General features: G+C 34.8%; 3 protein-coding genes across 3 annotated transcripts; all 3 read left to right on the top strand.

Moving 5' to 3' along the window:
- The first annotated feature begins 756 nt into the window (after positions 1–756).
- On the top strand, positions 757–10,127 carry LOC146916369 (uncharacterized). Its single transcript, XM_085718469.1, has 9 exons — positions 757–1,406; positions 2,744–2,854; positions 6,779–7,639; positions 7,760–8,019; positions 8,099–8,302; positions 8,384–8,476; positions 8,630–8,734; positions 9,189–9,542; positions 9,810–10,127. Exons 3-9 carry the CDS (start codon positions 6,784–6,786, stop codon positions 9,981–9,983), a joined length of 2,046 nt encoding a protein of 681 aa, XP_085574595.1. The 5' UTR covers positions 757–1,406; positions 2,744–2,854; positions 6,779–6,783; the 3' UTR covers positions 9,984–10,127.
- On the top strand, positions 2,907–6,454 carry LOC146916370 (uncharacterized). The gene is made up of 2 exons (XM_085721608.1): positions 2,907–5,542; positions 5,728–6,454. Exons 1-2 carry the CDS (start codon positions 3,015–3,017, stop codon positions 6,452–6,454), a joined length of 3,255 nt encoding a protein of 1,084 aa, XP_085577734.1. The 5' UTR covers positions 2,907–3,014.
- Positions 10,128–11,128: 1,001 nt separating the features above from the next.
- LOC146916371 (F-box/kelch-repeat protein At3g06240-like) lies at positions 11,129–13,504 on the top strand. Its single transcript, XM_085718471.1, has 2 exons — positions 11,129–12,504; positions 13,061–13,504. Exons 1-2 carry the CDS (start codon positions 11,129–11,131, stop codon positions 13,131–13,133), a joined length of 1,449 nt encoding a protein of 482 aa, XP_085574597.1. The 3' UTR covers positions 13,134–13,504.
- The last annotated feature ends 11,269 nt before the right edge of the window (positions 13,505–24,773 follow it).

The following is a 24,773-nucleotide window of genomic DNA, read 5'->3' on the forward strand; positions in this document are numbered from 1 at the left end:
TACTAGAAAAAACTTGTTTGTTGAAGCAATAACTATTTCATGATATGTTTCAGTTAAAAACCAAACAACACATGAGGTTTTCAATTTCAAAAATATCCTTGGCCTTTTTCTAAAGCACAAGCAGTTTTATAAAAGAGCATTCTGATAAACTTATCTAACCCTCAAATCATTTTAAGATGTAACCACTATCATTTACTAAGTTCAACACAATACAATCTATCTTCAAAAGATTCCAGAAAATAATAAATAAATATTTGACAAAGAATTGCAGTAGAGTAGTTCATTTTCAATTAATTGTAGTACAATTTTATCGTCAATTGATCACATACGGCCAACAAATTATCGTACTATTGATTTAACCAAAAAATGATGTATCCACGAAAATTCAAGAAAAACAAATGGAAAATAAAATTTGTGTTTGTTTGTCGTAATAAAAATCACGTAGGGATATTGCATATTATATGCAGGGGCGGGGTTCGAACCCCGGATAATCCATTTCTCCACAATTTAATTGTGTGAGCTCTAGCCACTAGGCTACTTGACAAAAAAAAAATTAATTTGTTTGAACACAACTATAGAAAAAAAAAAAAAAAAGTGTTTGTTAAGATAATTATGCATGATTTAAAAACAATTTAGAAAAAATTAAAATAAATGTGCAAAGGTTTTTTACTCGGTCTCTCACCTCAACAGATTTTTCCGCCGCTTGAGCCTCTTTTCTCAACACACTACAACATTTTTGACTTTAGGCAACGAAACTTTAGGCCACGGATGAAAAACCGTAAACTAATAGGTGTATAGGCAATGGATATTCACTCGTTGACAAGTTTCTATATTTTGTTCACTACCCTAAAGAAATCCATTGCCTATTCATTTTAAGCCACCCTTCTGGAGGTGTGGAGTTAACATGGCCGTTGCCAACTCCTAATAGACAACGAATTTTATTCGTTGATATCTAAATCTCAATCAAAATCCGTCGCCTTTTCTTTTTTAATAAGCTGCCAGTAGTAAACCATGACCTATACTTCATTTGCCCATGGATTTTAAATATTTTAAGCCACTTTGAAAAAACGGTGGCCTTTAGTTTTTGCAAACCGTGCAGTAAAAAATTTCATAGCCCGCCAAACCTCCCTCTAATTTTTTTAGATTCCCTCTATTTTTTGAGACTCTCTATATTTTTATATTAATAATATAATAATAATAATATAATAATAAACATTAAGAAGGAAAATACATTAACACCTCAAAAACAAAAACGTGAATACGTACTTCAAAAAGAACAAACGCAGCTTCAGAACACTCTTCACTCTTGCGAATTGCGAACTCTCGATCTTCACTCTTCACCATTCTTCACTCAGAACCTCACTTGAATCTTCAGAACATTAACTGACGAATCACAATGAGCCCAGGTCTCCATCTCTCTCTCTCTCTCTTTGTCTCTCTCTTTCAAATTTCATTTTTAGGGTTTTTAATTTGGGATTTTTTCATTTGACCCAATTTGTACTAAATTGATTAAGTAATTAATCAATTTATATTATGGGTAATGTATTTTATGTTATAAAATCATTGTTAGGGTTTGTTATTTGTTTAAAATTAAGGATTTTGTGATTGTTAAATGAGTTTTTTCATCAGTAATGTGTTTTGTGATTATGAGTAATGGATTTAGTTAGTTCTTCACCATCACGTTGTTTAGTTCTTTCCCTATGTTTTTTCCTCTCTTCATCATTTCTTGCATGTCTTATATCACTCTGTTACTCTTAGAGACACCATTTTGTAACATGAAACCTAGTAAATGCACCCTTTTGCTCACTTTCTCAATCACCACTGTTGGTTGGTTATCCATACATGAAATTTCTGTAACATTATTTGGGAGACACCACTCTATTTCTATATGAAGTTTCATTGATTTATAGTTTTCTGTCATAAGGAATATTAATTAACAATGTAACTAACAAGTCTGCAAGAGAAATATATATAGTAAAGTTATAACAAGGCAATGGGATTATATTGGGAAAGACTTTGGAATTGAAAGGAAAGAAAAAGGTAGGATGACGTTGGTTTAATGTTGCTGTTGTGGATAATGATAGGTGGTAGTGAACTATAATCATGATAGTTTCATTGTTATCATTATGTTTTTTTAATTATAATAATATTAGAGTATTGCACTTATACATTCCTTTTAATTATTTTATTTTTCTTTGGCATGTTTTTTCTTGTTAGTTGATAATTTGATTAAGTGTGTCCTTGAACTAGTCCCTCTCTTGATGTTTAAGATTTCAAGTGGGTATAGAAAAGCCTTGATTAACACTGCCGATTTTAAAATAACTTGGTAGAAATTGATTAACTTGATAATATATATAACACCAACCAAACTGGGTGCAAAATTTATCACCTATATATGACCCACATATGTCTAACAATAGTTGAAAAAAACCAATAGTTTAATTTTCTTAAAAAAGAAGAATCAAACGAATAGTTATATATTACTTTTTGTTTTCTACACACACACACACACACACACACACTCTATTGAGTGTTTATTTTTGAACACTCCTTTAATTCAAATTTTATTGGTAAGCTATATTGTTTGAGTTTACTCAATTCTACTAGACAATACTTTTCTTAATCAATTTTTGTTAACACACACTACTTCTACTGACCAATTTGTTAGTGGATTTTACCTTATTTAACCATTTTTTCCCTTGTTGACCTGCTGATACCCCCTTTTAACATTCAATTTTCACAGGTTAATTTTCACAGTCAAGTCCGTAATTTTCATTCCGGTGACGTCGTTCTTCTCGGTTGCTAATTGTGTCTCCTGTTTTTTATTCTTCTCAACACGCGCTTTTCTTCAAAGGTAAGCGGTGACCACTATTCTAATCTTCAAAAAAGTTATCCATATGTTTTTAAGACACTGTGTATGTAAACATGTGCTCTCGACTAGTATATTATAATTATAATATATCTTCGTATAGTATATTATAGTTACATTTTTTATGAATTAGATTAGTTAAAGGATGGACAAAGAGTGGACTAAACTCCCAAGACATTGGAAAAAGTATAGAAAAGGTGTCGAGTCATTTTTGGATTTTGCGTATACCAAAGGAAAACCTCAAGGGCGTGAAATTTCTTGTCCTTGTGCTGACTGTGCAAATGGTAAATGGGCAAGAAGGAACGTGGTTCGCGATCATTTAATTGCTGCAGGTTTTGTAAAAGGATACGATGTTTGGGTGAACCACGGAGAGGATATCCCTTCGCCTATGGAAATTGATGAGGACACAAATGATCACGATGACATTGGTGGCTTACTATATGACAGATTCATAAATGTGATAGAAGAAGGGAACAACGAGGGTCTCAATGAGGATGCTAGAAAGTTCTATAATTTAATTAACGAGGCAAAACAAGAGCTATACCCAGGATGCAAAGGATTCTCTACTTTATCTTTCATAATTCGACTCTACTTGCTGAAGTGCTTGCATGGGTGGAGCAATGTATCATTCACTTCCCTTTTAGAATTATTGAAGGAAGCGATTCCAGATTTAAATATTCCTGAATCTTTTAACAAAACAAAGAAGATGATTAGTGATTTGGGTCTTGATTACAAAAAAATTCATGCATGTCCAAATGATTGCATGTTATTTTGGAAAGATCATGAGAATGATGATTTTTGCAATATTTGTAAAGCTTCAAGATGGAAGGTGTTCCCTCAAGTAGAAGGCGAGTCTCCTGAGCAAGTAAAGTATGATTATAATGTCCCTGCAAAGGTTTTGAGACATTTTCCATTGATTCCTCGACTTCAAAGGCTATTTATGTGTTCAGAGACAGCCGCTGCAATGAGGTGGCATGATGAAGAACGCTCTAGGGATGGAAAGTTGCGGCATCCGGCTGATGGCCAAGCATGGAAGGACTTTGACAGACTTCATTCTGAATTTGCTTCTGAAACTCGTAACATAAGACTTGGCTTATCGAGTGACGGATTCAACCCATTCAGAACCATGAGCACATCATATAGCACATGGCCTGTCATGATGGTAGTATACAACTATCCGCCTTGGCTATCCATGAAATCTGAATATACAATGTTGTCATTGTTGATACCTGGGAAGGATTCACCGGGGAACGACATTGACGTGTATCTTCAACCATTGATTGAAGAGTTAAAGGAGTTATGGGAATTAGGAGTAGATACATATGATGCCTCAAAGAATCAATCATTTAAAGTTTGTGCAGCACTCTTATGGACTATTAGTGACTATCCCGGGTATGCTATGTTATCGGGTTTGAGCACCAAAGGAAAGTTTGCATGTGCGTGTTGTAATTGCAAAAGTAACTCAATCTACTTGAAAAACAGTCGCAAGACAATCTACATGGGTCATCGTACATTTTTACCAATGGACCATGCGTGGAGGTCTAATAAAAGGTCCTTTAATGGAAAAGAAGAACTTAGGTCAGCACCTCGTGGGTTAAAAGGGACAGAAATTGCAAAAAAATTAAAAGGTTTTAGGAATAACTTTGGCAAGAAGAGAAAGAAGAAAATTGATGGGCCATTGAAGAAGAAATCAATATTTTTTGAGTTACCATATTGGGCTAAAAATACATTACGTCATAATCTTGACGTGATGCACATTGAAAAAAATATATGTGATAGTATTATTGGTACTCTCTTAGACATATCCGGGAAGACAAAAGATCACATTAAGGCTCGATATGATTTGCAAGATATGGGAATTAGAAAGAAACTTCATCCAAGAGAGATTGGTGGAGGTCGTGCAGAGTTTGCTAAATCTTGTTTTTCTTTGAGTGCACATGAGAAGACTATTTTTTGTGATGTTTTGAAGGCTGCAAAATTACCAGATGGGACCGCATCAAACATTTCAAACTGTGTTCAAGTTAGTAATAAGAAAATATTTGGCTATAAGAGTCATGACGCACATTTCATGTTACATTACTTATTACAAGTAGCAATAAGAAGCACCTTACCCAATACGGTGGCTGAACCTTTAATTCGCCTTGGGTTATTTTTTCGATCTCTATGTAAAAAAGTTATTCAAGTCAAAGATTTGGATTTCTTAGAAGCAGAGATTGTAGAAATTCTTTGCCAAATGGAGATGATTTTCCCTCCTAGTTTTTTTGACATAATGGTTCACTTGCCTATTCATTTGGCAAATGAAGTTAGATTAGGTGGTCCTGTTCAATTCCGTTGGATGTATCCCACAGAAAGAAACTTATGTAAACTTAAAAGGTATGTCCGCAACCGAGCTCATCCTGAAGGTTCTATTGCTGAGGCGTATGTGGTTGAAGAAGCAGTGACATATTGCTCAAGATATGTGCATAAGAGTGTAGACACAAGGTTGAACAGAAAGAGTCGAAATCATGATATCAGTGATTTATGTGATGTGGATTTATCCGATTACTTTTCATGTATTGGTCGTCCTTTAGGAGGGAAGAAAAATGGCAAACCATTTTTTCTAGATTCAACTACAAAATCCCAAGCCCATCGATACCTCTTGTTCAATTGTGATGAAGTTGACCCATACATCAGGTATCATAATGGTTCAATTGTCCTTGTACTCTCACACACACACACACACACACACACACACATATATTTATATATATATATATATATATATATATATATATATATACATGCTGTTATCTTTCTAGGGAGCATAGTGTTTTTTCTGGGTAGTTTTTTTCCTAATAGATAATAAGTTATCTTTGTAGGGAGCATGATGATATTGTTCATAGTCAAACCAAAGGACCAAAGTGGATCAAAGCCAAAACCCAAAGCCAAGATTTTAGTGAATGGTTTAAAACTCGAGCCTTAAAAGATGATGTATCAATTCAGCTGAAACATTTCTCTAGAGGTCCGTGCGATATAGCAAAAAGGTTGTCTGGTTACATCATTAATGGATATAGATTCCATACTATGAAACGAGAATCAAGACGTAAAACTCAAAATTCGGGTGTAAGTCTGGTTTCATTGACTCCAAGTTTTGCAAGCTCTAAGGATGAAAATCCTAAGACAGAAGCTGTCACATACTATGGAGCAATTACTGATATAATTGAGTTAGACTATTATGATCAGTTTAAATTTGTGTTGTTTAAATGTGATTGGTTTGAGGTTGTAGAAGAAAAATATGCAACATTTGTGTATTTCAACAAAAAGTGCTGCCAAAATGATTCTTTTGTGCTACCTTCTCAAGTCCAACAGTGTTTTTATGTCCAAGATCCACTTGATGCAAATAGGCATTATGCTATGCAAACAGTTCCTAGAGATTTATTTAGTATGGGGGACCCATCAGATTTAATGGCCCACAATGCTTATCAAAGTGATCTGTTTGATGGTGAATTGAATTGGGTGAGGGAAGATATACCTGGAACAATTGATGAGATACCTCCGGTTGCTATGGAAGAAACAAGAGATGAAGATGATTCCGATGAGGACTAGTACCTTGAGAAGACTTTTAAATTATCTTTTGTTAAACTCAATACTTTGATGTAACATGAGTTACCTTTTGATTAAATTGTAAATGAGATCTTTATGTTCAAACAATATCTTTCTCATTATATTTTAAATGAAATCTTTAGATTGTAAAATTAATCTTTATTTTATTTTGATGCATAATCAGGTTTATTTTTGTTTGTCCTTTTCAATTGATGGTTGTTTTGAGTATCCCTCAATTTGTTTCTATGTTCCGATTGACCTTTTTTTCTGTTCAGATTGACCATTGTTTTTCAGTTCAGATTGACCATTCTTTTTATTTTTCTGCAGGAAAAATGAAAAAGGAAACACAGAAGAAAAATATGAATTCTCATGTGAAGGGTCAAAGGGATGGTTCTAGTTTTGAGCTTCCGGTGGTAAAGTCAAGTGCTGAATTGCTACAGAGTTACAAAATCAAGCGTGAGGATAGAATGGCCAATCTTGGACAAACTAAGACACGTATAGCTGAAGTTGAAGCTCCTAGTATCAAGCCAAATCATCCACCAACTAATAACCAGTTCAAGCTATCTATGTTTGCAACAACCTCCAAAACAAATTTGAATTCAAACAAGGAGCCTGAACTAAAGAATAAAGTGTCTGACAATGCAAGTAGGAATCAACCTAAGATTTCTTCAGAAAGGAGTGTAGAAATGGAAGTATCCTTGAAAAAACACAAAGGTCAATCTTTGGTTTCTAAAAGCCAAAATCCAAAGGGCCAATCTTCGGCTCAAGGTAGAGGTCTGACACCTACGCAGATTCAAGATCCAAAGAGACAACTAATGAAAACAAAAATGATTGAAGGTGTATCAGCGGCAAGACAACAAACTGTGAAAACCAATTTGGGTGGAAATGATAGTTCAAAGACAAAGGAACAGCTACAAAACAAGAAAGTATCTGAAAATGACACTTCAAGGGCAAGGGAGCAGCCTAGGAAAAGGGCGGTGGCTCAAGATGAGTCAATGGTAAGGCAGGAAAATGGTAGCAAGAAGACAAAAAGAACCCCTTTGTGTCCATCAATGTCAATTGATGGATTTCTTAAAGAAAAAGGGAAAGATGTTGAGAGGGAGATGCAAAATTTAGTTGAAGATGAAGGAGACATCGTTATGGAAGAACAAGAAAATGCGGACTGTGAGGAAGCTGCTGAAGCAAATGGTGATGTTTTATTTTATTTAAGATCAAGAAAATGATTTAATGTTAATTTATTTTGTTAATCATATGTGTTTGTAATGTGTGATGTTTAATATTACATTATCTTGTTTGATGTCAAAACAGGGGCAACTAAGAAAAAAACACGAGGACCAACACGATGTTTAGAAATATATGCAAGAGAATATTGTCAAGATGTTACTCTAGACAATGAAGGAGAGATAATTGGACCCGATGATAAAACTGTTATAGATGTGGGAAATTTCCTTGGAACTATAGCAAGGAATTCTACTCTTTGTCCCTTGATCCATACGAACTTCAAAGATTTGCTGAAAGAAAAAGAGGATAATATGACTCGCAAGGAGCGTTTATGGAGATATATTAATGTATGGGAAGTAAAATTTCATATTTGTTTCAATGATAAAATATTTATCGACGTGTGATGACAATTTCTTTTTTTTGTAGAGGAGGTTCAATATTCCTATTGAAGGAGAGAAAGCAGTGTTTTCCCGCATTAATGATGCTTGGAGACGACAAAAATGTTTTATCAAGAGAGATCATTATCTGAAGTATCCCACTATGAAGGAAAGATTAAAAAACCGTCCTGATTGCATATCTGAATGTCATTTCAGAATACTGTTGATATTTTGGAAACATAGTAATGTCCAGGTAAGGTAGTGTTTAACTCAATAATGTCATTTCAAAAAAATGTTGATATAGTAGATAGCGATATCATTTCTCGTATTGCAGACCATTAGCGAAAAAAATGCTGCTAATAGGAAAAAACAAAAGTTTATGCATCGTGTGGGATCAACAAACTTTGCTAGAATTCGAGCAAAATTGGTATGATATTTTTATTATGTGTTTTTTGTTTTTGTAATTTGGATTGTTTTATGGACTTCAGTAACTAGTATTTCATTTTTATTATATTTTTATCATTTCTTCTATATCTTGTTAAGTAGTATTTTTCTTTTCAATATATGATTACTAATGTAGCGAGAAAAGAAGGATGGAGAAGAAGTAACCAAAGCTGAGATGTTCATTGAAACTCGAAAAGGCCGAAAAGGAAAACAATTGGATGCAGAAACACAAGATGCAATTGTAAGTTAAATTTTTCCATCATATGATATGTTCTCTTAGATCGTTTTTCTGTATGTGTGTTGGTTTGAGATTCGGTGAGGGGATGGCGTTTTTGGTGGTTTGGGTGGGTGCTGATGGCTGCTATGTTTTTCTGCAGTAGCTTTAGTACTTGTTTCATGGTGCCATTTTTTGTTTTACTCTCAGTGTTGCTTCTCTCCTCTTTTGGCTCCCTTCTGTTTTGGTGTGTCCCGTATAGTTCTGTCTGTTTTAGTGCTGGCTGTTATGCAGGTGTATGCGTGAGTAGACCATGTTTAGGTGAATAAGCTTAATTGGTTTGTTACCTGGGCTACTGTTTGTGCTGGTTTTTATTTTCCGATTCAAAAGTTATTCGTCGTGAATAATATTTGTTGTTTAAATAAAAGTTATGTTCAGCCAACAACTACCAACAATTTAATCTATCTATGTTTGATATTAGGATAAACTTCAAGAATCGATTAAAATTTCAACTGAAGCTGGAGAACAAACATTTGAGTCATTGCTTGGGAAAGAAAGGCCTGGTAGAGTGCGGTGTTTTGGAAGAACTGCCACACCATCAATGTTAAAGAGAAATGCTGAAATTGCTTTAATGAAAAGGCAATATGATGGTCAAATAGCCGAAATGTCACAGAAGATGGGAGCAATGCAATCACTTTTGAAAAACATATACATGCAAAATAACCCGCATTTAAGTGAAGAAGATGTAGATAATATGTTGAGACATGTTTTACCCAATGGTGATAGTCCAGCACCACATTCATCGACATCAACCTACGCTCCTACTCATCAAAAGGTATAAATTAATAACATTGTGTTCTTGTTGTTTCAACTTTTTAAGTTATAATTGAATGATGATATATTTATATCATGAATTTGATGTTAGGATATTCAACTATATTTGAAGTAGATGTATTAGATTTTGTTCATTAGCTAAGGATCAAAGTGAGATTAAATATGAACCTAGTTTATCCATTTTATTAAAATATAAATGAAAGTTTAAAGTGTCATTTTTTTGGTTGGTGATTATTTTACTTTGTTATTACTACTTTCATAATTTTAGGTTAGAAACAAAGATAATGATCAAGATGTTGATCCTCAAGATGATCAAGACCCTCAAGATGATGATGATCCTTATGATCAATATGATGATCCTCAAAATGAGCCCCAAGATGATGATTTTAATGATATTGACCAACTTGAAGAATTTGATGAATTTGGTGAAGACCAACCATGATTCAAGCATGAAAAGATGGAATATTATGTTTTGTTTTATGTAATGAGATAATGTTCACTATAATTAGTTATAAAACTTTGATGTATTTTGGAAGTCTACATTAATGTTTGGTAACCCTATTGTTATTAATCTTTTAGATTATAATCTTTTGAATTTATGAATGAATGTACGGAGATGTCATTATTAAGTACTTTAAGGTATATGAACAATTTATGAGATTTATCTAATTGATAATATTGCATAAAGTATAATATCATTGCACTCTATAAATGAAAAAAAAAAAAAAAGAGTATAAAGATGTATGACTCTAATTGTTAATATAATTATAGTGGATTAAAACAATATGGTATGGTTTTTTACACTATAGGCAACAATTTTTTAAACTACAGGCAAAGTTATATATGTCTTATCTGTTCAAAACTGTGGCTTGTTTTTACATTTTATGCCACGGTTAAAACAAATTGTTTCAATACATCCGTGGCGTTTTCATGTTTTTGCCACGATTTTCATGCATTGCTAAGTTGAAACCGTGACCTAAAAGAACCTCTTAAACTGTGACCTATTCCCAATAATGCAATGGATTGGTCATGCCGTTGCCTAAAGTACAAAAAACCGTGACATATTGAATAGGCAACGGGCGTATATACCATGCCTGTAAAATCGTGGCCTAAACGTTTAAGCAACGGTTATCGGGGTTCTAGCCACCGTTTTCGGTCGTTGCCTAAGGCGAAAAATGTTGTAGTGACAGATTTTACTCGGTCTCTCTTTCTCTCTCTCACATGATAATAACACAAATTGATTTTCCTTAATAAATTAAATTTTGGTGTGAATAAACCCTAGCCCTCTTATTTGCTTTCGCCCCAATCTCTCTTTACCAACGCACACTCCCATCCTTTTGTAGTTCTTCAATTTCGATCTGACCTAAGGTACTTTCCTCTTTTCTCTCATCACTTTTCCGATTTTATTTCTCAATAATTCTCATGTTTTTTTACGGTTAGCTTCTAATTAATCTTTAATATGAATTGAATATGTTTTCCTTTTAGTTTCTCGTTTGGTCTATATGGTAACTGTATCAAATATGAATCCCTTTGTGTGTTTTGATTTACTTATTTTGTTTATGTTCCTTTTTTAAATTTGGTATAGCCATGAAAAGAAAAAAGGGTTCAATCACCTCTGTTAGGGCTAGCCAAAGATGCAATAAAGGAAAAGGGAAAGTTGAGGAGGCAGAAAGTCATGAATGTTGCCATTATTTTGATATTCTTCCATCCCACCTCACCGCCCACGTTCTGCTTCAACTTCCCATCAAGTCTCTTCTCATTTGTAAATGTGTGTGCAAAATTTGGAAAGGAATGATTTCAGAACCACATTTTGCTAAATTACACTTTGAGCGATCACCAATTAGTCTCATGATTCGAACAAGATACTATAGACGAGTGTCAAGAACCCTCTACCTTCTTGAGTGCGACCCTGAAAAGTTTGAGATTGGAAGCAACAATCATGTGAAGCTTGAGCCTGTATTCAGGCTTCCTCTTCGTGGTGATGTCAAAAGTGACAAGATAAAGAATAAATCCAAGCACCCTTATATTGCTGGCAACAGTGATCGTGATAAGTTTAATATTGTGAATTCATGTAATGGCTTGCTATGTTTGTCTGAACCAACTACCGGAAATCCTTTAGTGATCTGCAACCCATTCATGGGGGAATTCATAAGACTTCCTGAAGCTACTACGGTTCGTATGCCGAATGACACAGTTCGTTTAATAGGACAAGAAGCTGGTTTTGGTTTCTATCCTAAAACTAATGAATATAAGGTGATACATATTTGGAGGAGAAGTGTTATACGTGTCAATTCCTTAGAATCTGAGCATGTGTTCTTTGTTGAGATACACACACTCGGAACACCAACATGGAGAAATATCAATGTGGATCCTCAAATTTCATTTTCATGTCTTATGAATCCCACTTGTGTGAATGGTGCACTTCATTGGATCAGATTTGAGGGAAGGGAAATGTCTATATTGTGTTTTTGTTTTGAAAGTGAGAGGTTGCAATCATTTCCCACTCCCCCAGTTGCGTTTGGCAGTCATGTCCAGAACCAAATTGATGAATATGGCTATTTGCCTAGTAACATACATATTAGCATGGGAGAATTAAAGGGATTTCTATACATTTGTGACTCAAACTTCTCCGAATATGTTACCATGTGGGTTATGAATGAATATGGCATTGGAGAATCATGGACTAAGGTTTACCACATTGATACTTTGTACAATCCTTTACCGGCGTGGCGTTATGCTTTGTGTTTTCCAGTAAAACACTTTCAAGAGGGTGCTGCCGTATTGTTACATCATTCATATGATTGGTTTACTTATTATGAGCCTAATAAATATGGAGTCAAGGGTTTTCGAATTAATGGGTATTCTAAAGGATGTTTTGAAGTAATTCCACATATTCCAAGTCTAATCTCATTGAAGGATGCCATGAAAGGAGACAATATTGAGGTGTTGAATATCCACTCAAGGTAAGAATCTAATTTATAACTTAATTTTTCTGATTTGGCAAATGAATTTGATGGTTGACGCTCCCATAAAAATCATAGTAATTAATTTTAATTATAAAACAAGTATTCGATGGCATTATATTTGGAGAAAGGAAGACTTGTTAGGTATAGGTTTTCTCACTTAAGCTTATGGCATTTCCTCAATCACTTGCTTTTACAATTGATATATATATATATATATATATATATATATATATATATATATGGTGGTTATTTATGTTATAATTTTAGTTCTTTTTCGTTATCTAATAACGACTGCCTTTAATCACATCTTGGCACTAACAATTAATGGAAATAAATTTATGTTGGGACAATTTTTAGTTATTAACTGCATGTAAATTTCGTTCTATGTTGATGGAGGAGGAAAAAAGGGACAATTTACGTAATGTCAACTTTCGAATCTTCGTTAGCCACCAAGTAGTAAATTGTTTCTTTAGCTTATTCCACCCCCTACAAATTGCAATTTTAGCTAATATTACTTAGTCACCGTTTCCTAATATTGTTTTCTTTTATATAGGTGCGCAAAGTTTAAATTGCAGGAAGAAAAAATAGTTATCTCGTTGTCTCAACAGATTGTTATGTTGACTTGATAAATATATCTTCCTCTTCATCTGACGGTGAGGAATTCGAAGAAGAGTGTGTTTCCCAAGAATAGTATGTCTGTTTTCGCATTTATGGGTTATTTCTGTGATTCAGTTTTTATTTTTAGATTTAAGAGAGTCCTTAACTTTTGAAAACAATGTTTACGGTGATGATCTTAGGGATATTCTTCTAGAATATATTACTGAAAGCAGGTTCTCAAGAGGACGCGTAATGGTTTCTTGCATAAATATTATGTCATTTCAGAATATGGAATATTTAGTACTTATTTAAAGGATAAGGATAATGTTGTTGAGAATAATTGCAATATGATTCGTACAAAACCAAAACCATCATTATCTGATGAAGTTGGGGATTTACTTGAAGAAACACACTCATTGAATTATGAGGGGCACTGCAAAACATTACCTTGTTGATTGATGGTTTCCAAATTATATCTCAAGTACCTTGTTTTTTCTTGTCTTTCTCGGAAAAAAGGGAAACAAGAGCGGAAACTACATTGTTTCTTTTGTTTTCTCCCATGACATGTTTACAATCTGTTTGTTGTTTCTATTCAAAGAGACAATGTCATGTTTGATTTTAATCAATCAAAAATTGATGAACTGTTCGAACTTGATTTAGTGTTTAATATGATACTCGTTACTAAATTTTTTCTAACTGATAATACTATATGACTACTTAATTTTTTCTACACAATATTCTGCACAATAATAGAGCATAGTATCATATTTTTCTAAGTGATTGGGATTATCTGAAATTTGAATTTTTCTATATAAATTGTATCCTAGATATCACTAAGCTTCCATGCCTAGCATATGAATATTGTTTGCATTTATATGAGTTTATGTGAATAGTTATAGTTATTATATTACTTAATATATTTGGTCCTGCCACCTTCCTACACCACGTTCACTTATCTGGATCAACAGATTTTTTTTATGTTCATTTTGATATTATAATGGCATTAATGGATGATTTTTGATCAACTTCATTTACTTTTAAGGAAATTTTCATTCATTGCTCATATTTAGTGAGCCAGATCAACTTCATTTGTTTTGACTTTTGGTTCGAGACCTTTATTTGTTATCTCAAATGGACTGCTCCTGTCAAAGAAAAAGTGGATTGCGGCAAGTTCTGTTGTCTTGTCGGATTATAGTATTAATAAAGGCTGACAAATCATTTCTACAACCTCAAAGGATAGTTGGTGTGTTACTCATTGTGAAACCATGTTCTTATTCTTAGAGAAAACTTAATTTTTCGACACCCAAATAAGTGTGTGGAAATGAGTAAATAAAACATTGAAACTGAGATATAGACAACTCAAAAATCAGTTCAAGAAAACAGCAATAGTTTGGTTTTCATAAAAAAAGAATGTTTTGTTTGCATAGAAAAACAATTTGTTTCGTAAAGGTTAACAACCAATTCAGTTCTTCAAAGATAGGTCAGTTCGAATTGAAGATATAGAACGATGTTCATTGAAACTTAAAACCAGTTCAGATTGGAACAAGTTATGAATGGTTTGGTTTAGCCAAACTGACTTGATTTAGGTTCTTTTCTCTTCTTGAATTGGACTATTAATAGTCCTAATTTGAGTACTTAATGTTCCTTGCAACGCTTTGATGAATTTGCAATCTTCTTTCCAATTAACTAGAATGCCACATGATTTGGCTACATATCATAGTAAACAGACCTATAAAATTACCTTATGATCAACACAATTGGGTTATACAGTGTTTTACCATCTTATATCGGATCTCGGCTAAGCCATGTAAACACAGTCACCTTCTTTGATCTTGTTTCTTGTCATCTATAACAACATAGTAGAATGGAACGATAGGTGTCTGCTATTGAAAGTATGAGTGGTTTTCTGTAGCACCAGCTATAACATGTAGTAAATGTTTAGTTTCTTTAAGCTTAAGATGCTTAAACTTCTATGTTTTATGTACTTGTTTTTTGTATTGACCTCTATCTTTGATTAATACCTACGAATTAGGAGAATGAACAAACAATCGAGACAATTGTCGACTGAGATACAATCTCCGGTCAATTATATTAAGGAGATGGTTCGAATTTATGACCAAGAGCAAGGCTACAATGAATGGTGATAACTCGGTGAATAACAAATATGTGGCTGGCAAGTTCGTGCTCAATATTCTGACAAAGAAGATAAAGAACTAGTGAATGCTCTATTGTTGGGAAGAATAGCTCCTTTGTGTATCAAATTTCTTTGAATCAATAAATCTATAGGCAAATAATTTCGTTTCTCTGGTGATCAATAATTGTTCATTCCATAACTGATACAATGTTTTTTCTTTCTCTGTGAAGTTTTCACTAAAAAATTTCACGTCTTTTATAATTAATAATTACTAAAATTTAAGTCTTGTAGTGTATACTTACACCTGCTTCTTTGGAGAATCAATAAAGCCTAAAGGTACATAACCCACCAATCAAACAAATCCCACGTTTTTAATAAACAGTAGGTATCAGATGACGTACATTATAATATATATCAATAAACGAATTGGGATTTTTCGGGGATTTGAGAATTTTTGGATTTCATATTTGTTTCTGCTGTTGCTATCAACATAGTTGGGTTATATGCATTTTATTGATAAGAACCAATAATGTAAGCAAAAACAAAACAAAAAATAACTAGAACCAAGCATGCAGTAGTGGCCAACGGATTTTTATTCCCATTTAAACTAAAAGATTGACGCTTTTATGTTTTATTTTTTGGCTAAACTGCACTTTCAATCCCTAAGTTTTAAAATGTTGCAATTTTGGCGCCCTATTAAAAAAATTACAATTTTGGCCTCTTTCTTCCCAAAATTGCTGAGAAGACACCACGTATCCCAAAAAAGGGGAATAATCGCAACTTTTTGAGAAGATAAGGGGTCAAAAGTTCATATTTCCCTTATGTTAGGGGTCAAAAGAGCATATTTCCCTAAACATGGGTCACTTTTATCATGTTTTTTTCATAGAAGGTCAAAATCGCAACTTTTTAAAACAAAGGGGTGAAAAGTGCACTTTAGCTTTTTTTAACATGCAGCAACAATAAAGCAATGTTATTAAAGTAAACATCAAAAAGCTATTTGGTATATGCCATGGAGAAAGTGATACACAGGCTTATAATTCAACATCGATTAAAGCATATTATACTATATATACTAATACTAGTAAGTACATATGTACATAATTTTACAATGCTACCACTATCTAACTAATAAAAATTTCCCCATTTTGTTAGATGCACCACTAAAGCCCTTCAAAGTCTACTACTCACTTAACATTAGAGGTTACTTTTTTCCACTCTATGTTAAACGATGCTAGATGCACCATTGTGTAAAATTGAGTATCATGGTTGCAGCATCCAAAGCCCATAGAAATGACAAAAGTGAATATAAGTGACTACATTGGTTGGTAGACCTATACGATGCATCTTATCCACAAGCTCCAAAGCATAGGAGATTTTTTCTGACTTGCATAAACCGTTAATGAGAGCAGTGTAAGATACCATACTAGATATAAATTTCTTATAATGAATTTCTTTAAAGAGGTTCATGGTTTTATCCACCATTTTATTCTTGCACAATTAATTAATAATGATATTGTAGCTCTAAACATCAGAAACCACTCCCTTGTACACCACAGTGTTGAATGTATGTATAACCTTACATGCATCTTAATGCATGACTCCACCAAGAGAAGGAGACTTGCAAAGGTAATTTCTCAAAACAATTTTGATTTCTATTTGTTTCAAGAAATCAAAAGAGAAAAATTTTTGGAAGCTTAAATCTTACATATCTATGGGGAAATAAAAAAAAAATCAATCAGGTGTTAAAGCCGTCTCATGGCTTCTCAAAAGGAATGATCATAAGGTGGTATGTGAGTAAACTCAAGGTTAAAAGTATTGTAAGCCGTGAAAGCTTTGTTGGAATATGTTCAGACAAAAGTGAGAAGTGAATAATATTGTCAATATTTATTTATCTTGTTTTTGGAAGGAAAGAGGGTGGTGTGGAAAGAACTAATGAAGTTAAAGAGATCTATTGAGAAGAGAGAGCTGTGCCTAGGGGGCCATTTCAATCCAGTTTTATCCTACTCATAGAGGAGGTGTCAGTAATGTTATAAAAACATCAGAGTTTGAAGCATTCTTTGATTTTATTAAAAGAATTGGTTTGATAAATATTGTAGTGCTATGGAAAAAATTAACCTGGTTTAGACCTGATGGGAGTGTGATAAGCAAAATTGATAGATTCTTATCATTTCCTGGTTTGGTTGAAAAGTTCTTCAGGAAACTAGGGGCCTAAGCCTTTCAGATTTAATAATTGTTGGAGTGGGCATAAAGGGTTTCTAAGTTTGTTTAAAATTGTTGGAAGTTTATACAAGTTAATGGGAAGACAATTTAGGTTTAATACCTTTTGGTTTTGGATCCCATGAAGCAATAATTGTTTTCTTTCTCTGAAACATAGGCTTTAAGACATTAGACTCTGAATTCTCTCTCAACCTGAGAGTTAGGTTTTGGTCTCTTCAGAATTTGAACTTTGGAGTCTTAAATACAGAGTTAATCATAACCTTAGGCTTAGAGTTCTTTGACTTTGAAATATCCACAGTCGTAGAGCTAGAAGCTTCAGGTTCTGACTGGATTACAATTTCAGACTCAACTCCTTCAGGCACAAAATAACATAATTGATTCATAAGAAAATGTTCCCATAAGAGATAAGAGTTCGCATAAGAAAATGTAGTGTTCCCATACGACAACTACTGGATGGAGTATTGGTTATAACTTAATTGATTGACTTGGCTAGAAGAAGGACGGACAAGTGACTTATTCTAAAGTCAATTTCAAAAAAATATATGATTTTATCAATTGGAATTATATGGAGTACATTTTCGAGAAGATGGAGTTCCTGGAAATGGACAAGGGCGAGCATATTTTTTAGGTTGGTATGGGCATCCTTCCTTGGCTTCAAGATTCTTTCTGATTTATGGGAATTTCAGCAGGAGATAATCCAAGAAGATACACAGCCTGGATTCTGGTAATTGAAACAATGAAGAAGTGACTCACTTGTTGGAAAGGTAGATATTTATAAATTGGAGAAACACCAGTATTGCTAAATTCATTATTAAGAACATATCACTGTTCTATATTCATCAATCTACATTGTGCATAAAAAAAGTAATAAATAGGCACAGGCCAATTTATTACTGTATTGCCTCTAAGAAAATGGTTATGGAGATTTATTACAGAGAAAGATTCAATTTGTACTTGTTAGATAAATTTTAGATATAACTTTGTTTCAAAAAAAATTTATCATCCAGATGATGTGTATATGCAACACGAGATGGTTGGACTCGTTATGGCGGCCTAATTTATGTTCAATTGCAAAGTAGTCGAGGTGGAACCTGACGCAGTACGGAAGCAAGGGTTAGCAATCGCTAAACCTAAAAAGATAAACAGACAGGTTGCAAGCAACAAACCTATCAAAATAGGGGTTTCCGGAATCCACCAGAATTGAGAGAAAATCTCGAATAAATTTTATTGAATAAATAAGTGCCTCTTAGGCTGCATAATGCTCTGTTTAAATATCAAAAGAAATAACAAACCTGTGGGTCGAAATAAAACAAAATGAAATAATAATAGAAAGTTCTAGAAAATTAGTAAGATTTGGTTAAAATAAAATACTATAAAATTACTAAGGTAACCCTCCTACATCAGTATCCTCCACCTCTGAAGAACTCGATCTCGAGTTCTCATCTTATTAAAGGACTTCATCTTCACGGTATTCATGAATGTCTGCTACATTGAAAGTGTTGGAAAAGTTCATAGAATCTGAAAGTGCTACCACATATGCATTATCATTGATCTTGCGAGTCACTTTGAATGGACCATACTTGCGGGGTTGTAGCTTGCTGCAGGTACCAATGGGAAATCTCTCTTTTCGCAGAAACACCATCACATCATCCCCCACATTGAAAACTTTGACTCTTCGCCGCTTATCTGGAGCAACTTTATTTTTCAACCCGATAGCTTCTAACTTGGCCTTGACTGAATCTTTCATAGTCATAATCTCTTCAGCCATCTTTACAGCAGCTACGCTAACTCTAGGAGCTTTAGGCAACTTAATCAAATCAACCACATGCCTAGGGCAGAAGTGTAAACAAGTGCAAAAAGTGTTTTTCTGGTAGTAGAATGCACCGTGCTGTTAATAACAAATTCAACCTGAGGTAAAGCCAAGTCCCACTGTTTCGGTTTGTCACCACAAACACAGTGAATCATATTTCCTAAAGTTCTGTTCCTGACCTCAGTTTGTCCATCAGTATGGGATTGAGCAGTAGAACTCCTGTTTAGTGATGTTCCAAATAATTTCCACAGAGTAATCCAGAAATGATAGGGGAATTTGGTGTCTCTGTCAGAGATGATAGATGTAGGAACCCCATGAAGGCGCCCAACCTCTTTGAAAAATAGTTCGGCTATGTTGGATGCATCCGCAGTCTTCTTGCATGCAATGAAATGGGAAATCTTGGAGAATCGGTCACAACCACAAACACAAAATCCACACCACGTTGGGTACGAGGCAAACCCAACACAAAATCCCTAGATAAATCCTGCCAAATGTCATCAGGAATGGGTAAAGGCATGTAAAGACCAGTGTTCTGTGACTGACCTTTAGAAACTTGGCAAGTGTAGCATTTCTTGACTATGGTTTCAACATCTTTTCTCAAGTGCGGCCAATAAAACCTTTCTTCTAGACTAGCAATGGTTTTATCTCGCCCCATGTGTGATGAGTCATAATTTAGTCTATTTTAATGCATTATTTAGTTTAGTTTTATTTAGATTTGATTTTATTTTATTGCAAATTTATTTCCTTTTTGAATCTTTTACTTTAAATTGCATTTTACTTTATTTCAGAAACGAATATATGCTGGAAGGTGTCTTGGAGCAAAAGAAAGAGGACTGGAGCAAATACAGTGCAGAAATACGAAGATACGGAGACAAAAATATGTCTCCACGAAGTCAGAATCTTGGCACGGCCCGTGCCAACATGTGGCACGGCCGTTGTAACACCCATACTAGACGTATCTAGAAAGTCTAGCATGTGCGTTTATTTAGTACTGGATACATTAAAAATTTACAACAGAAAAACTCACAATGAATATCTTATACAACAATGTGCGTTCGTACAATAATAAAGTAACTTAACTTTTCTAAAATATGATGAATGCGTCCTTGCATATCCATATCATCCTTCAGCGGGTACGAACGAACACTTGCTGATATATCCATTCGGCTACTAGCTTGCCATCCAACCTGTTTATCTGAAACAAATAAGGATTGGGATGAGACATAATGTCTCAGTGAGTTCCCCTAAATCCTAGGCTATAGGTAACCTCGGGGAAAACCTACGGTCACCACGTGTCTAATATACAACCTGGCGGTTGATTATACGTGTGTGGTCATGTTTCCCAGACGGTAGTGCATGCTAGACTCGTCATAGGCTTATCTCACTTGTTATAGGCTTCACTTCCTATACGTGTCATGAAGGTTAAGGGAAATCTAGGGCCGCTTTGCCAAGATTACGCTCTATGCATCGAGGCCTAAACATAACATAATCATGACACAATTCTAAACCGGACGATCAGGATGATTTCGTTGAAAATATAATGGAAGTCTTCATGGATGATTTTTCTGTGCATGGATCTAGTTTTGATAATTGTTTGACTAACCTGGAAAAAGTTTTGGAAAGATGTGAACATGTAAACTTAGTGTTGAATTGGGAGAAGTGACACTTCATGGTAAGAGAAGGAATTGTCCTAGGACACTTAGTTTCTGAACAGGGTATAGAGGTAGATAAAGCAAAAATTGAAATTATTGAAAAAATGTCTCCTCCTACATCGGTAAAGGAAGTAAGAAGTTTCCTAGGGCATGCAGGATTTTACCGCCGTTTCATTAAAGATTTTTCTTCAATAACTAAGCCACTAACAAGCTTGCTCCTTAAGGATGCAGATTTTGTGTTTGATGATGCATGCCTAAAGGCATTTTGCAGGTTAAAAGAAGCTTTGGTCACTGCCCCAATCATACAACCACCGGATTGGAACTTACCTTTTGAAATAATGTGTGATGCAAGTGACTATGCAGTAGGGGCTGTGTTGGGACAAAGAAAAGACAAGAAGATGCATGCCATTTATTATGCAAGTAAGACCCTTGATGGGGCACAGGTAAATTATGCCACAACAGAAAAAGAATTGTTAGCAGTAGTCTATGCTATTGACAAATTTCGGCCATACTTGGTAGGATCAAAAATCATCATTTACACAGATCACTCGGCAATAAAATATTTGTTAAACATGAAAGATGCCAAGCCGAGGTTAATCCGATGGATTTTGCTCCTCCAAGAATTTGACCTTGAAATAAAAGATAAAAAGGGTACCGAAAATGTTGTAGCTGATCACTTGTCCCGCCTTAGGGAAACCAATGAGGATGAGTTTCCCTTGGATGATTCATTCCCGGATGACCAACTCTTCTTATTAGCACAAACTAACGCACCTTGGTATGCAGATTTTGTTAACTTTCTTGCAGCTCGGATGGGCTCTTCAGAAGATGCATTGAGGTAAGTAGTATTCTAAACCATTGCCACTCCTCTTCTTATGGTGGCCACGTCAGTACTCAAAAGACTTCTTTCAAAATTCTTCAATCTGGTTTCTGGTGGCCATTACTTTTCAAAGATGTGCATCAATTCATTTCTAAATGTGACAAATGTCAACGCACCGGTAACATTACTAAGAGAAATGAAATGCCCTTAAACAACATTCTTGAAGTCGAAATTTTCGATGTATGGGGTGTTGACTTCATGGGACCTTTCCCCTCTTCTTTTGGAAATCAATACATATTGGTGGCAGTTGACTATGTGTCCAAATGGGTTGAGGTTGTTTCCTCTCCCACTAATGATGCACATGTTGTTATAAAGTTTTTCAAAAAGATTATCTTTCCAAGGTTTGGAGTGCCAAGGGTTGTAATAAGCGATGGAGGGTCTCACTTCATTTCTAAACTTTTCGAAAAACTTTTACAGAAGTATGGAGTGAAACACAAAATTGCTACACCCTATCACCCACAAACTAGTGGACAAGTTGAGGTCTCCAATAGACAAATAAAAGCTATTCTTGAAAAAACGGTTCCTAACTCTAGGAAGGATTGGTCAAGTAAGCTCGACGATGCTCTTTGGGCCTATAGAACGGCTTACAAAACTTCGATTGGAATGACACCTTTTAAACTAATCTATGGAAAATCTTGTCACCTTCTGGTTGAACTTGAGCACAAAGCCTATTGGGCAGTAAGAAGCCTCAACTTAGATCCGAATCTAGCTGGTCAAAAGAGAAAGCTTCAGTTAAGTGAGTTAGAAGAACTTAGGATTGATGCTTATGAAAATGCACGTATTTACAAAGAAAGAACTAAAAATTGGCATGACAAGCATATCCTCAAAAGGAACTTCAAGAGCGGTGATCTTGTGCTGCTCTTTAACTCTAGGTTAAGGCTCTTTCCAGGTAAGTTAAGATCAAGGTGGTCTGGTCCGTTTAAGGTTCGCAATGTCTACCCTTATGGGGCAATTGAAATTTTTTCTGAAAAGACTGGACCTTTCAAAGTTAATGGCCAAAGACTAAATATTTATAATGCAGGTGAAGCTGTTGAAGAAGAGACAATCCTAGCCCTCTCAGACCCTCCTTGAGGAACTACTATTTCATCTTTCATCAAGCTAGTGACATTAAAAGAGCGCTTCGTGGGAGGCAACCCACGCATTTAATTGCTTTTCCTGTTATTTCCCTTTGTTTTGTAGGTAATTGTCCAACCATGATTCGAGAAAAAGAAGCAGAATTGAAGATCAACTACCAGAAGGTTGGCACGGCCGTGCCACTCAAAAAAAAAAACTCACAATTCCACCATTTTGGCAGAATGATGGCACGGCCCGTGCTGAGGTTGGCACGGCCGTGCCAGCTTACAGACTCAAAAAAATCAATTTTTCTGTTTTTTTGGCACATTGTGAGCTTTCCGCATCCCTTCTTTCTTCGACTTCTTCTTCTTCTTCTTCTTCTTCTTCTTCTTCTTCTTCTTCTTCTTCTTCTTCTTCTTCTTCTTCTTTTCTTTTAATTTTGCTTTTCTTTTGAATCATTGAGGACAATGCTTCCCCTAAGTGTGTGTGTGTGTGTGTGTGTGGGGGGGGGGGGGGGGGGGGGGCTAATAAAGTGTCTAGAGTCGTAGTGTTCCAAACTCCCTTGAACTTTATTCTTTTGGTTTGTTTTTATAGCGAAAGTTATGGTTAAGTAGCTTGTTTTTAATGTAAATCATGGAGTAAAATTTTTGTTTTGTCTCTTCTTAAGAGGTTGTTTCTTGTACATGAAAGTGATTTCTTGTGTTTTTCGTGTTCTTGCTATACCCACATCTTGTTTTATTGTGAAAAATTCTCTAATGAGAAAAGCACCTTGCGATCTTTGAGCAAGTGTATGAGTAGGTATTTTAAGGAGCCCGTTCTATCTTTAGTGTTAACTTAGACCCTTAAAAGTCTTTAGAGTAAAAGTAGTATAAGTTTGTGTGGGAAAATAATCAATTGTGCTTTATTGTTATATTCTCTTAATTGTTTAAGTTAAATGGGGCGGGAGAATGACACCAACATGTGGGGGAAAGGACAATCCCTAACTTCCTAATTGTGGTGGTGACTCCGTAATTTGAACTTAAGTTCCAAATCCCTCAAATGAGGAAAATAAATTCATCAATGCTAGGGGGAAAGGACAATTACATCAAAAAAGATTTCCTACGCGGAGATGAAATAAAAATTTTGCAGCACTGCTTAGGGTGATTTTATATCTAGGGGGAAAGGACAATTACATCCAAAAAGAATTCCTATGAGGATAGATAGCCCCTAAGCACCTGCAGCCCCTTTGTGCTTAAATTGTTAATTTAATTTAATTTTAACTAAATTCCCATCACTCTTATATGAAATGAAGAAAGGACTTTTCTCGGTTACTTTAGCATTAAGGATAGAACCTGTTCCTCATAAAATCTGTCTTATACAGGAGCAAGAAAAAGGTTGGACTGCACACACACACTCACTTGAGACTTGATGTTGGGATGAATAGGTTCACGAGGAATGTTTGAAATTGTGATTAGTGTACTTGAAACAAAACCTTCAAAGAGACATGTTGTTTTCAATTGCATTGCCATAATTAATCTTTTTGTTGCTGCTATGTCCATTGCCTTTTGCTTGAGGACAAGCAAAGTTTCAAGTGTGGGGGAGTTTGATGAGTCATAATTTAGTATATTTTAATGCATTATTTAGTTTAGTTTTATTTAGATTTGATTTTATTTTATTGCAAATTTATTTCCTTTTTGAATCTTTTACTTTAAATTGCATTTTATTTTATTCAGAAACGAATATATGGTGGAAGGTGTCTTGGAGCAAAAGAAAGAGGACTGGAGGAAATACAGTGCAGAAATACGAAGATACGGAGACAAAAATATGTCTCCACGAAGTCAGAAGCTTGGCACGGCCCGTGCCAACATGTGGCACGGCCCGTGCCAACATGTGGCACGGCCGTTGTAACACCCATACTAGACGTATCTAGAAAGTCTAGCATGTGCG

This window comes from Medicago sativa, chromosome 6 (genome assembly GCF_051527215.1).
Source record: "Medicago sativa cultivar Bolivia chromosome 6, Bolivia_mono, whole genome shotgun sequence".
NCBI classification, from domain to species: Eukaryota; Viridiplantae; Streptophyta; class Magnoliopsida; order Fabales; family Fabaceae; genus Medicago; species Medicago sativa.

Bases quoted from the DNA above. Each gene is read 5' to 3' on its own strand.
- LOC146916370 (XM_085721608.1), top strand. From the start codon at position 3,015: ATGGACAAAGAGTGGACTAAACTCCCAAGACATTGGAAAAAGTATAGA. The intron at 5,543-5,727 runs GTATCATAATGG...TTATCTTTGTAG, and splicing joins GAAGTTGACCCATACATCAG to GGAGCATGATGATATTGTTC.
- LOC146916369 (XM_085718469.1), top strand. From the start codon at position 6,784: ATGAAAAAGGAAACACAGAAGAAAAATATGAATTCTCATGTGAAGGGT. The intron at 8,735-9,188 runs GTAAGTTAAATT...GTTTGATATTAG, and splicing joins CAGAAACACAAGATGCAATT to GATAAACTTCAAGAATCGAT. The intron at 9,543-9,809 runs GTATAAATTAAT...TCATAATTTTAG, and splicing joins ACGCTCCTACTCATCAAAAG to GTTAGAAACAAAGATAATGA.
- LOC146916371 (XM_085718471.1), top strand. From the start codon at position 11,129: ATGAAAAGAAAAAAGGGTTCAATCACCTCTGTTAGGGCTAGCCAAAGA. The intron at 12,505-13,060 runs GTAAGAATCTAA...TCTTTTATATAG, and splicing joins GTGTTGAATATCCACTCAAG to GTGCGCAAAGTTTAAATTGC.